Source organism: Dichotomopilus funicola (genome assembly GCF_033296635.1).
Source record: "Dichotomopilus funicola strain CBS 141.50 unplaced genomic scaffold C8A04scaffold_10, whole genome shotgun sequence".
Taxonomy (NCBI): Eukaryota; Fungi; Ascomycota; class Sordariomycetes; order Sordariales; family Chaetomiaceae; genus Dichotomopilus; species Dichotomopilus funicola.
Window position 1 is genome coordinate 109,689 of NW_026944031.1, and position 12,735 is coordinate 122,423.

A 12,735-nucleotide genomic window follows, 5' to 3' on the forward strand; every position below is an offset into this window, starting at 1 on the left:
AAAAAACATTCATGATTAAAGATTAATCATTCTAACTGAGTGATAATCAGACGCCTCCATGCGATGAGCTACACCACAACCGCGAAGGATGATTGGCCCGTTATCAGAAGCCCCTCTTTATATCGTTATAACGGCTGTAAGTACTCGACTGCCCCGCCAAAACATCCCACTTCCCTAAGGTTCCTTGGCGGAAAGCTCCTTGTGTTAGTCAGGCCGTTGATTGCCCCGCCATCACAGTGCTGTTCGCCTCTGGTCTCCTTAGCGAGATATATAACATCAACCCGCGAGGGCGTCCTCAAACTCCTGCAACCGGCGAGATACCTATTTTAAGTTACCTAAAGACAATTTAGCAAAATGCCGGTCGTTAGCCCAGAGAAGCTGGCTAAGCTCCAGCAAAACGCTGATGATGTGCGAAATGTAGGTTTTTTGTTTAGTTTTTTTTTCCTTCGAAAAAAGAAAAAAAAAAACGGAAAAAAACAACACGGGATGATAGAGAGCAACAAGAAGGTGAGAAACACAATGTTCGAGTTTACGCTAACGATGGTTTATAGATCTGCATCATGGCCCATGTGGTAAGTACACCATGCCGTAGCCAGCTAGTGAAAACGTCGAGCAACTCACGAGATGTGTTAGGACCATGGGAAAACCTCTCTTACCGATGCCCTCCTCGCCACAAACGGCATCATCTCACCAAAATTAGCCGGCAAGATCCGGTACTTAGACTCACGGCCAGACGAACAACTCAGAGGCATTACCATGGAGTCATCAGCCATATCTCTTTACTTCTCCATGCTACGGAGACCAGCCCCGGACGCTAGCCCTGAGCAAAAAGAGTACCTCATTAATCTTATAGATTCACCCGGACACATCGATTTCAGCAGCGAGGTATCTACGGCGTCCCGGTTATGCGACGGCGCGGTAGTCTTAGTCGACGCTGTGGAGGGAGTTTGTAGCCAGACCGTTACCGTCTTGCGACAGACATGGACGGAGAAGCTCAAACCGCTGCTCGTGATCAACAAAATCGACCGTCTGATCACGGAGCTGAAGATGACGCCGGGCGAGGCATACATTCATCTCAGCAAGCTGCTGGAACAGGTCAACGCCGTGCTAGGCAGCTTCTTCCAGGGCGAGCGCATGGAGGAGGACCTTAACTGGCGAGAACGGATAGAAGCGCGGGTCGCTGCGTCTGCGGCCAAGGAAACCAAGATTGCGGACCAGATTACGGATTCTGGGGAGGTCCAGTTCGAAGAGAAGGACGATGAAGAAATCTACTTTGCGCCAGAAAAGAACAACGTCATTTTCGGCAGCGCTATTGACGGGTGGGCGTTTACTGTGAGACAGTTCGCGGGGTTGTACGAGAAAAAGCTGGGGATTAAGCGCAGCCTGTTGGAAAAGGTGCTATGGGGGAACTTTTACTTGGATCCCAAGACCAAAAAGGTGCTCGGTCCGAAGCACTTGAAAGGGCGCCCATTAAAACCGCTTTTTGTCCAGCTGGTCCTGGACCAAATCTGGAGTGTCTACCAAGCCACCGTCGGCGACGGTGATGGGAAGGGTGACAGTGCTCTTCTCGAGAAGATCACCAAGTTCCTCAACGTTACCATCCCACCACACGTCCTCCGATCACGCGACCCGAAACTACTCCTTACGACGGTCTTCGCCTCCTGGCTCCCCGTATCCGTCGCTCTCCTAGTTTCTGTCGTCGAGTCCCTCCCATCACCAAGCACCGCGCAGGCCGAGCGGTTCCCAATTTTACTCGAAGAGGTTCCCGGAGCCAGCCATATCGACGCCAGGGTCAAGGATGCCGTGGTATCTTTCAAAAAGGGCCCATCAGATCCCGTTCTTGCCTACGTCAGCAAGATGGTATCAGTTAAGGAGAGCGAGCTGCCGGAAAACAAACGCCGCGGACCGATGAGCGGCGAAGAGGCGCGAGAGCTGGCCCGGAAGAAGCGTGCCGAAGCAGCGCGCGCTCAGGGGCAGATGTCTGAGGGGGCAAACGATATGGACGCCCTTGAATCTGCGTTCTCTCGGGCAGCGATTGATCAGGACGTGCCGGCGGAACATGAAAGGGAGATCGAAGCGGAGCATCTCATCGGCTTTGCGCGCATTTACTCGGGTACATTATCCGTTGGTGACGAGATTTACGTTCTCCCGCCTAAGTTCTCACCTGCCCATCCCCTTGCCGACCCACCCCCCAAAAAGGTGACAGTGACGGGTCTTTACATGATGATGGGCCGGAGTCTGGAAGCCCTTGACTCGGTGCCTGCCGGCGTGGTGTTTGGGGTCCGCGGGCTCGAAGACAGCGGGATTCTCAAGTCCGGGACGTTATCCAGCCAAGTTGAGGGGGCGATCAACCTGGCGGGTATCGCCAACCTCCAAGGCCGTCCGATCGTGCGGGTGGCCTTGGAGCCCGTCAACCCGGCGGATCTGGACAAGATGATCAAGGGTCTTCACCTTCTCGTCCACAGCGATCCGTGTGCTGAGTACGAACAGTTTGCTACCGGCGAGCACGTTCTCTTGACGGCTGGTGAGTTGCACCTGGAACGTTGTCTGACAGATTTGCGCGAGCGGTTTGCGGGCTGCGAGATCCAGCGTGGTGCGCCCATCGTGCCGTACCGGGAGACCATTGCTCGTGCGGAGGAGATGCGGCCGCCGGTGAACAAGGAGCTGGGCCGTGGCGTGGTGGTTGGCGTGACGAGTTCGAAGCAGGTTAACATTACCGTACGGGTGCGGCCTTTGCCGCGGGATGTAACCGACTTTTTGTCTCGTAACGCTGGCGGTATCAAGAGGTTGTATTCGGACCGTAAAGGCGGGGAAGAAGGGAAGAGCGAAGGCAGTCCATCATCTGGGGTAGAGACCCCCGTGGAGAACGGCGAGACTAACGAGGAAGAGGACGAGGACGTGGAAGACGAGGAAGGGCTTCCCACAGCAAGCAAAACTCTTTCACCTGAAGAGCTCTCTAAGCAGCTCCAAGCTCAACTCGACAGCGAAAAGGACCGTCTCGACTCCTGGAAGGGTATTGTCGACCGTATTGTCTCCTTTGGACCACGACGAACCGGGCCCAACCTGCTCATCGACGCGACCAAAGGGCAGTTCCTTCCCAAGGCCTTTTCTAACTCCAGCTCTAACCATCCCGATAACAACATCGCAACAACCCGCCCATCCGCCAACGAATCCCTCAACTCGAACCACTTCTCCGACAAGATCACCTACGCCTTCCAGCTCGCCACTCACCAAGGCCCGCTGTGCAACGAGCCGGTGCAGGGGATCGCGGTATTCATCGAAGACGTGTCTGTGGTGTCTTCTGCTCCGTCAGCCGAGGGTAGCAGTGGTGGTGGTGACGAGGAGACAGTATCGGCGCGTGACAACCTTGGCCGGCTCACGGGCGAGGTGATCAAGACGGTTCAGCAGTCGATTCACAAGGCCCTACTGGACTGGTCGCCGCGGCTGATGCTGGCGATGTATTCGTGTGAGATTCAGGCTTCGAGTACGTTTCTTTCCCCTCCCTTGCTCCCATTGTACTTCCTCATCAATGAAACATCCTACTAAAACCCCCGTAGCCGAAGTCCTCGGCCGCGTCTACGACGTCCTCACCCGCCGCCGGGGCCGCGTCCAATCCGAAGCCATGAACGAAGGCACGCCCTTCTTCACCATCACGGCCCTAATCCCCGTCGCCGAGTCCTTCGGTTTCGCCGACGACCTACGCAAGCGCACCTCCGGCGCCGCCCAACCACAGCTCCGCTTCGCCGGGTTTGAGGTCCTGGACGAGGACCCCTTCTGGGTGCCGTTTACTGAGGACGATTTGGAGGATCTGGGGGAGTTTGGGGATAAGGAGAATGTGGCAAAGCGGTATATGGACGGGGTGAGGCGGCGGAAGGGGTTGTTGGTGGAGGGGAGGAATGTCGCGACTGATGCGCAGAAGCAGAAGACGTTGAAGAGGTAGAGAGAGGGAAGGGCGGTGTCAAAGTTGGGTAGATTTAGAGTAGGAAATGGTGTTAGTTGTAACGTTGTTTCTTGTGGGAACATGTGTTTGTGGATTTGCAGTTACTTGTAAATTACTGTCACAAATGGGAAACACCGGGTTTACGAAGCACAACGCGAGTAGAGTACAGCACGGCTAGCATGTCACAGCATCCTCTGTTCTTGAAATACATCTTATTCCTTTTGATATCCCTCGTCTAAAAGAAGAAGAAGAAGAAGAAAGAACCCCCAGAAGAGAGAAAAAAAAGTTACACACTGCGCAAAAAAGAAAAGTGCTGTTTTGCCCAGGAACCCGAACGGAGCTGCCAACTCCTGTCCCTTCCTGACCCCAGCTCGTGAAGCATCTCGTTGTCGTCTAATAAAACGCGTAACTCACTCACAGCGCATCATTTCTGTCATCATGCACGCATGCCACTGGGTTTGGAGTGGTGAGGAAAAGCTGAGCAGCCGGTCAGCAGGCAAGATTGTTTTGATATGACAAAGGAAAAAAAGATAAAATAAAAGCAAAAGGGAAGAAGAGAGAAGAAAGAAGGAAAGGAAGAGAAAGCCGTCAGGATTCTCCGGGTGAAAAGCCGTCCGAGAGTTTTGTCGATCGGCCCCTTTTTTTGTGCCCTCCGCCCACCCATAATGACCTGATCGAAAATTGCATTCATCTCTGTCAACTCTGGAAAAAAATGACCTCAGTTCACCTAGTCACAGAAAACAGACGAGGTCTGCTGCGATGGCCGAAACCTTTTCCCTCCCAATCTCCACGCCATCTCCCGGAAAAATTGGAAGATGCCAACCCCCCTTTTCATGTTGAATCGAGAAATCCGTAACTGCATCTCCATGCATGAAGCCATAAAAATCATGGTCAAAAAATCGTGAGGAATGCGTACTCTTTTGGAATTGCTGAAAAATTCACGTGGGTGGGACTCGTGCCATGTGTTTCCACTGACAAACGGCCGACAACCCAAGAAGGGGTGGTTGATGTGCTGAGATTGGAGTCCAAGATGAGTTGAGGATGATAATGCAGACCGGGGAAGTGAAATGAGGCAAGTTTTACCAAGCCTCGAGAGGACGACGGGGAAGTTGTTTGGAGTCGAACAACCTGGGCGCTGGTACCGGGCTATCCAAGCCAAAAAGGTGGCGGTGAGGAGCCGGGACGAGTTATCGGATCGAGGCGACGCAGAAGAGGGAAACGAGATGGGCGCTGTCAACAAGACCGCGAGCCCAAAGCTCCGGTGCTAGCCGCCCACTCGTGACTAAAATTCTGCTGGCGCAGCGTTCCGTTCTTCCTGTTGGGCGGCAAGGGCTAGAAAAGGCGGCTTTGAGAATGCTCAAGCAGCCATCGGGCGGCCCTGGCCACGGCGGCCTTTGGTGGGAGCCGCAACGGTGGTCCAGCCGTCCTCGTCGACTTTCGGGGTCGGCGGCGCTTGCTCCGTGGTGGGCGACTGGGGCTGCTGGGCAGCAGAGGCACCACCGTTGGCGCGAGGAGGACGTCCGGTGTTATTGTCGCGAGGACCACGGCCAGAGGTACGACGAGGTCCGCTGGGGACGCCGCCGCCGCGGGAAGGGCCTCGCTGGTCGCCTGAAGCGGACCTCCAGTTGCCGCTCTCGGTGGCCCGAGACTTGGGGGCATCCCGGGGCTCGCGGGGCTCACGAGGCTCACGAGGCTCACGAGGCTCACGGGGCTCGCGCGTCCGGACGGGGAGCTTCTGCTCGGCAGGAGTCTCAGCAGCCTCCTCAGTAACAGCTGGGGTCTCCTCCGCAGCTGTAGCCGCAGCCGCTTCGCCGCTGGCCTTGGCCGCCTCCTCAGCAGCAGCCTGCTCAGCAGCCTTCTCGGCAGCTTCCTTAGCAGCAGCCTCCTTAGCCAGCTTCTCTTCCTTGGCCTTCTCCTCGGCCTCCTTCTTGTCTCGAAGACGCCTCTCTTCCACAGCGCGCTCGCGGGCAGCAGTGTCGATGGGGCGAGCAGCGCCGAACGGGCTCGCCTTGGAGTCAGACGGGGTCGGTGCAGAAGCGGCGTCGGGCGCCTCGGAGACGGTACGCTTAGCCAGGTTCAGCCTTGGGCGGCTCGCAGGGATGGCAGCCGACGGAGCCGGGGATGGGGGGGCCTCGCTGCCTTCGCGGGACTGCTCGGCAGACTTGCCAGACGCATCGGGGCGCATGTTGTTGCGCCAGTTGAAATCCTTCTCAGCTGCGGTGGGGGCACGCTCCGGGCGCTCGGGGCGTTCAACGAATTCACGGCGGGGGGCACGAGAACCCTCCTGGCCTTCGCCAGGGCCCCAGGCGGGGGAAGCTCTACGGTTGCCGCGGAATGGCTCGGACCGAGTCTCCATACCGCGGGAGCGAGAACCCTCACGGGACTCGGGGCGCTCGGGCTGAGCCAAAGGCGAGAGGGGTCCACGCCTCTCCCAATTGCCGAAATCTCGGACACGGCCGTCATCGTTGTTTTGAAACTCGCGGCGGCGTTCGCCAAAATCGGGACCACGGCGGTTGTTCTCGCGGCCGGGAAGGTCCGCCAGAGGGCCCCTGCGAGCACCCCAGTCGAGGTCACGGAGACCCTCGGACCTGTCAAAGCCGCCCCTCGCTTCAAAGCCGGTCAGTCTACAAGTGCTTAGGTAAAGGGCCTGGGCACGAAATCGCGGGGCAGTCTACTCACGGGGATCGGCAACCTTCACGCGGATGGTGCGGCCTTGGAAATTTTGTCCATCACGAGTCAGGGCAGTCTTGAGACCCTCGACATCATTGAATTCGGCATAGGCAAAGCCCTTCGGGCGTTGTTGCTCGCGGTCCTCGATGATCCGGACGTTGAGGACATTGCAGTCTTCGAAGAATTCGGTGACAGTCTCAACGGTGGCATCGTAGGAGAGGTTGCCAAGATGGGCGGTGAAGGGGGGTTTGTCGGGGAGCGTCTGGGGAAGGTTGTCACGGATGGAGTGGTAGCCTGTGAATCAGGCCATTGTCAGTTGAAAGTTTAACGCCGAGAAGATTCGAAGATGCAATGACGTACCACGGTCGTTACCTCCACCACCACCGTAGGAGCTCGTGGGGTAGCGGCGCTCAGAGGGGGGGAGCGGCTGAGTACCTAGTGAATGTCAGTGCCGGCTGGCTCGGAAGCTACCAGACGGAAGCACTCGATTGGGAGTTCGCGATGCATACCTGAGGCTTCATAGTGGTTAGCGACGGGAGAAAATAGAGATGCACAGGGAGCAATTACGACTTACCATAGGTATCCTCAACCTCGTCGGCCCAAGAACCACCACCGAAAGCTATTGTCAAGGTAGGTTAGAATGAAGCGCACATAGACAGGCACACATAGGGCCGTGGGAATTGACGGCAGCCCGAGGCAACCTTGGCATGGAGGGGGGGGAGGGGAAATGAAAACTTACAGTCGTTGTTCAAGAATTCACCCAGCGACAGCGTCTGGGTCTCCTTCTTCTTGGGAGCTGTGGGATAGGTCAGTAGATGTCAGCGACTGGCCGGCGTCATTTTGCAGGGCGTTGTTGTGCCCCGTGCCGTCGGGAGGAGGGGAGGAGGGGCAGGACTGCTTACCCATAATTGCGGTTTTTGAGAAGTGCGCGCAGCGATGTACCACCGAGGCGCGCGGGGGAAAGTCGACGGCCAAAGGAATCAGGCCTTTGGCGTGAATATCGGATCGGTTGTGAAATGCGAAGAGAAAAAACTCTTCGATTCCGGATGCAGTGACGGCGGAGACCGATGTGCGGGTGGTGGTCGAGAAAATGTGGAATTCTCAACCAAATGGGTTTGTCCGAGTAACGTAGTTTTGGGTGCGGGCGGAAGCGAAAAATATATAAACGTGAGGTCAATTCGATTGGGGAATCAGGGTTGACTTTTTTTCCTACTGGCAATGGTGTGGGGATGCTCACTGGGGCGAAAGGTTCGATGACGCTAGACCACATGCGGACTAGCTCCATACTGAGGATAGGTCGAACACCCCCCCATGAATTGTAATTATGAACCTTGTGCTTGCACTGAACATTGAACCTCATAACCTTAGAGTGAATTACACAAAACACACCTCAACATTGCTCTACCGACATTTTCCGGAGCCGGACTGCATTCTGCATGGAAACACATGGTATCGTTCTTGTTATCGCTTCTATCCTCGCGGGTTATCAACGGAACCTCAACCCGAAGATTACCCAGATTCGGAAGATCGGGTTTTCAACACCAGGTTTGGAGAGTCTCGTCTTCAAAACCTAGATACCCGAACATCTATATTTTACTTCCAACATGAAGCGCATAGTATTCCCTGGGAGTGGCACCGAAGACAACCAAACACCTGTCCAAACACCTGTCCAAACACCAACCCAGCCACCGCCCACCCAACGGTCACCAACTCCACCGCCAACTCACAAAGATGAACCTCCACAGACACCGAGACCGCCAGCAACACCCAAAGATGAGACCACACAGACAGCCAAGCCGTTGACGTTGGCCTCTCAACAGCTCAGCCTCACCGAGATTGTTGTCCCCTCCCTGAAAATCGGTGCAACCACTGGTAACGCTCCCCTGTTCTGTTCCCCGGATGTGTGCCAGAGTTCCCCGGACCTGCGCTAGAATCCAGGGGTCGTTTTCCTACTATGACCTAACAATATGCAGGCACATGCGGGCTTTTCGTCGGCGCAACAGCGGGCATCATACGCAATGCCCCCGTCGGCTTTTTCTCCCTCTTCTCAGCAGGACAGTGGTTTGTGCTGGGGAGTACTTTCTACGGTAAGCCAGCGGCACCCCACATCTCTCTATGCACTGCTGGTTCAACCTGACCTAACCGTCTTCTAGGTGGCCGGTTGAGTGCGCTGCAGTACTTTGGGCCGGGAGAACCCGTTCCTCGTGACAAGGTCAAAGCGAGCGCCATGGGTGGTGCATTTGCCGGGTTTTGCAGCGGCTGGATTCGTGAGTTTGACGACACCTGAGTTATTAGTCAACCGCCAGGTCCGGGCTACTAACATATCTGTAGGAGGACCGAGGAATGTCATCCCAGGGATGATATGTTTCTCGTCCCTCGGAGCTGTTGGTCAAGCTCTGCTGAACTGGAGGGCCGCGAGGCGGGAGCGGCTTGCGAAGGAGCCCCAAAAGGAAACGCTTCTGCAATGGTTGAACCCTATCAAGCCGTTATCTGACGAAGATTATGAGAAGATTCTTGAGGAGAAACTTCTCAAGGTGGATGTGGAGATTGCGCTCATTGAAGACCGCATCAAAGAACTTCTTGATGATGATAGGGAGAAGAAGGCAAAGGCGAAGGCTGCTGCCGAGGCTGAGGCTCAGAGGAATCAGACGCCATCTTCGGAGCAGGACGGGGCGTGATGAAGATTGGGATTTAGTTATTTGCATATGCAAGATGAGCATGGGACCATTTGTTGTAAGATAGCCCCAAGAAGTATGGATTCCAAGTAAATATTCCCATCCCTCCCTACCAACGCCGTTGCAGTGCATTCTAAACAGTCTAAATGATCTAACGCGGGTATAGATACAGGTATTTTTACAGCGCCATCGTCGAACATATACTAACATGATGTGTGCGCATATTCATGAATCTGAAAGAAGAACGCTTTGATGCATTCTTTCCTATACCCAGTTAGCTCCGACCCAACGTAAAAGCTCTCGATATACTTACTATTATCACAGCAATACAAGCCCGGGCACATAACAGATAGTTCAGGTGTTAGCCGCTCTAAATTGAGTGCGGCTCACAACGATATTCGGACCACCGGGCCTTCATAGAAGCCCGGTAAAGTTTCGGTCCTCGCCCGCATAGCCGAATTGCGGCCAGCCTTCTGGCAAGTTCGAGTACTTGGGTAGGATATAACGGCCCTCGCACTGCATCTCCTGACACTTGAGACCACACTCGCCGAACAGCTTGCAGTAGCAGTCGGCTGCCGAGGGGCAGTACACGGCTTCTTTGCCAAATATTACTGAAAAAGGACAGTTTAGTTAATCAATGAACATAGAAAAGGGCGGAAAGGACAAAAAAAGCAGGATCAGGGGTGAAAAAAAGGGGGAGACTCACTATGCCACATATACTCAAACACCCGCCCACTCAAATCGTCCGGCAGCGACGTCTCCAACAACCAGTCCCGCCAACGCACATAGTCCTCCCGCGACCGACTCCGCACCGCCTTCCGTGACACCGCAAATTGCGAGCAGCAGCTCACACCCACCTGCTGCGGCACATCAACCCCGGGCATCAGCTCCTCAAACGCAGCCTTGTAAATCTCCTTGGTCGTCAGCGCGCGAGAATTCCCACTCCCGTCCCCAATCGGCGCAGAACCGATACTCCGCGCCCAATCCGATGCCGCGTCGATATGGGGACGAATCTCAGCCGGACACCCGAGCACCTGCACACAGCGCAGGTTGACATACCCAGACTCCTGGACGTAGTCCAACCGCAGCTGGTGCAATGCCGGAAGGAGGTCGTAGTCGCGGTTGTCGTTGTGCCAGGCAAAGCGGGAGGCGTGGACGAAGACGGTTGTTTCCGCCAGTGTGTCATAGTTGTTGACGATGTGGGTCAGGTAGACCATGGCCTCGCGGCCTTTGTTTTCGGGTACGGTCAGGCGGGCGCGCGGGTTGTCGACGACGTAGATGCTGCGGGCCCAGCGCGGGAGGAAGCGGTGGACCCAGAGGGTGTCCTCGGCACGGGTACTGGCGACCACAACTTCGACGGGGGGTTCTTGGTCTGGGGTGAAGAGGAAGGGGAGGAGGTCCCATTGGAGGTGGTGCTGGTGGGAGTAGAGGACGAGCAGCCAGCTGCAGAGGAGGAGGAGGATGATGATGGGGATGATAGAGCCCCGGACTCCTGAGGAACGGACTAACATGTTTGTTGTTGTTGGGGGGTGAGCGTGCCGGCGTCAACGCCTATAAAATGGCAAAGACCAAGAAGACAAGGAAAGGAAACGAGACTTCGCAAGATGCGCGGTCATGGGAGGAGAGGACAAGACAAGAAAGGCGACACAAAACAGGAACAAGCGACAACAAAATATAACAATAGAAAAATAAGTCCTAGTCAAGTCGACTCTGTCCAGGCCATTTCCAGTCGGGTCCTCGCAGGCGAGGAGCTAAGTTGATCGATGATAGATGAACAAATGGATAAGAATGAGAGATCAACAAACGTTGAAACTCACACTCAGCCTTTCCTTGTTCACGCACTTGGGCCACGGCCCGCGAGTGATCCTTTTTCCAAGGTTTCGTTTCGTAACCCGGGCCGCTTCAACCCCCCTGTGCCGCGCGGTTTTCATGCTGAGTGTTGCGGCTCTCACTCTGAAGCTCACCTTTGCTCACTTACACGCTCAATTACGTCCGAAAGAGGAAAGCGGCACAGGGGCCAATTCGGCCCAGACTTGCTACCAACACACGCTCTGCTCATCCATCTCACGCCGCATATGACAATTGAGGCTGCTGGCCGCTGATAACAGCGGCCTGGCCAACTGGGTGGCTGTTTGGAATCCTCACCGAACAAGCCTCAAAAAGCTGGGATGAGGTGGATAAATAAGGTATGGGAACCCACCAGATGGCAAGCCATTGTCGTTAGCTGTCGCATACCTTGAACGGCCTGGAATTGAGCTCTGGAAAGTCAATATTATGTAGAGCTGAAGGCTTGTCGTCCAATTCGAGATCTGGGGTGCATGCAGGTCAAGCTTGTCGTTTTCTTGGCATTTCTTGTGTTGGGTTACGTTTGCGGCCCGTTGCGGAGGAAACATTGCAGTAGCTGCCTGCGATCGCTGGTTTTGACCCGATCCGGAGGGCTGCGAGGGGCGTAACCGAGGGACAGTTACTTAGGTATACAGTATTGTGTACATTGTAGTAGTGTTTAGTACTGTAGGGCAGAGACTTTGCAGGTTTGTGCCTTGATTTCCATTGATTTCCTTTTCTTTTCTATTGTTCTTCTGGTCCTGCTGATGTTGGTCTTTTTTGTTCTTTCTCCCCGGCTTTTGCACTACGGTGAATTATTTACTGAGCGCAACCTGCATCGCTGCTGCCGCTGTAGTTTAGCATTCGTTCAATCGTAAGGTTTGATGGAATCCGCATCGGAATCTTCTGGCATGAGCTTCCAACGTGCTGTTTAATGTCCGTAGGAGTTCCAACGAATTCCAGCGGCAGCCAGAACCTTACAACGGCTTCATGTCTGAGCGTCTTTTCTGTGAGAGTATATAAGCTTGACTCCCCCCCCCAATTTCTGCTCATGGTTCTGTCAAGACTTTCCTTTCCCATAGATCCTTTTTCTGGGTTGCCCAAGTGGTATCACCCATGTTGGATTGTGGTTGTCCTTTCCAGCTCAAGCATTAGTTCCACGACGCAGCATACCTTCGCACGCCCCAATCCTCTCCACCAACTCGTTGGACACGGTCCTGCCCGAGGTCGTTCTCCTGAAGCTCATACCCGGTCTCCCCTTTCCTCCTTGAAACAAGCTTTTTCGGCGCGGTCCGGCGATCCTGGTACCTGACGATCTTGCTTTTGGCGATGGACTCCTCGAATAACTAATGATCAGTTCGAGCCCGAGGCGTGCTTCGACTCTCAGTCAGGTTATGCAGCCACAGCTGCCGGGCCCCGTCGGAGGGCAGCCGGTTCGAGAAAAGACCGAGACCCCGAGATGCGGATCTAGTGGCTTCCAAGATCCGGGGAAATTTACTCCGGAGACCAGGAGGCCACCGCTGACAGGCTTCGAAGAACTTACCACTACAAAGTCGCACCCGGGAAACTAGGAGATGCTTTAAATTTTGGACCCCATCAAACGAGTGACGTTGCTTCTCTTGTTTA

The 12,735-nt window shown here is 55.0% G+C and overlaps 4 protein-coding genes across 4 annotated transcripts; 2 read left to right on the forward strand and 2 right to left on the reverse strand.

The window, feature by feature from the left end:
- Nucleotides 1-354: 354 nt before the first annotated feature.
- C8A04DRAFT_35132 (ribosome assembly protein 1) lies at nt 355-3,940 on the forward strand (the record flags this gene model as incomplete). The annotated part of the gene is made up of 4 exons (XM_062783054.1): nt 355-408; nt 552-572; nt 634-3,484; nt 3,558-3,940. The coding sequence occupies 4 exons, from the start codon at nt 355-357 to the stop codon at nt 3,938-3,940; spliced, it is 3,309 nt and encodes a 1,102-aa protein (XP_062639512.1).
- Nucleotides 3,941-5,297: 1,357 nt separating this feature from the next.
- C8A04DRAFT_25952 (uncharacterized protein) lies at nt 5,298-7,516 on the reverse strand (the record flags this gene model as incomplete). Its single annotated transcript, XM_062779759.1, has 7 exons — nt 5,298-6,547; nt 6,620-6,904; nt 6,971-7,045; nt 7,120-7,125; nt 7,185-7,229; nt 7,350-7,406; nt 7,513-7,516. 7 exons carry the CDS (start codon nt 7,514-7,516, stop codon nt 5,298-5,300), a joined length of 1,722 nt encoding a protein of 573 aa, XP_062639513.1.
- A 698-nt stretch (nt 7,517-8,214) lies between these two features.
- On the forward strand, nt 8,215-9,288 carry C8A04DRAFT_25953 (uncharacterized protein; the record flags this gene model as incomplete). The annotated part of the gene is made up of 4 exons (XM_062779760.1): nt 8,215-8,482; nt 8,584-8,697; nt 8,764-8,877; nt 8,942-9,288. 4 exons carry the CDS (start codon nt 8,215-8,217, stop codon nt 9,286-9,288), a joined length of 843 nt encoding a protein of 280 aa, XP_062639514.1.
- Nucleotides 9,289-9,699: 411 nt separating this feature from the next.
- C8A04DRAFT_25954 (uncharacterized protein) lies at nt 9,700-10,796 on the reverse strand (the record flags this gene model as incomplete). The annotated part of the gene is made up of 2 exons (XM_062779761.1): nt 9,700-9,896; nt 9,992-10,796. 2 exons carry the CDS (start codon nt 10,794-10,796, stop codon nt 9,700-9,702), a joined length of 1,002 nt encoding a protein of 333 aa, XP_062639515.1.
- Between the last annotated feature and the right edge of the window lie 1,939 nt (nt 10,797-12,735).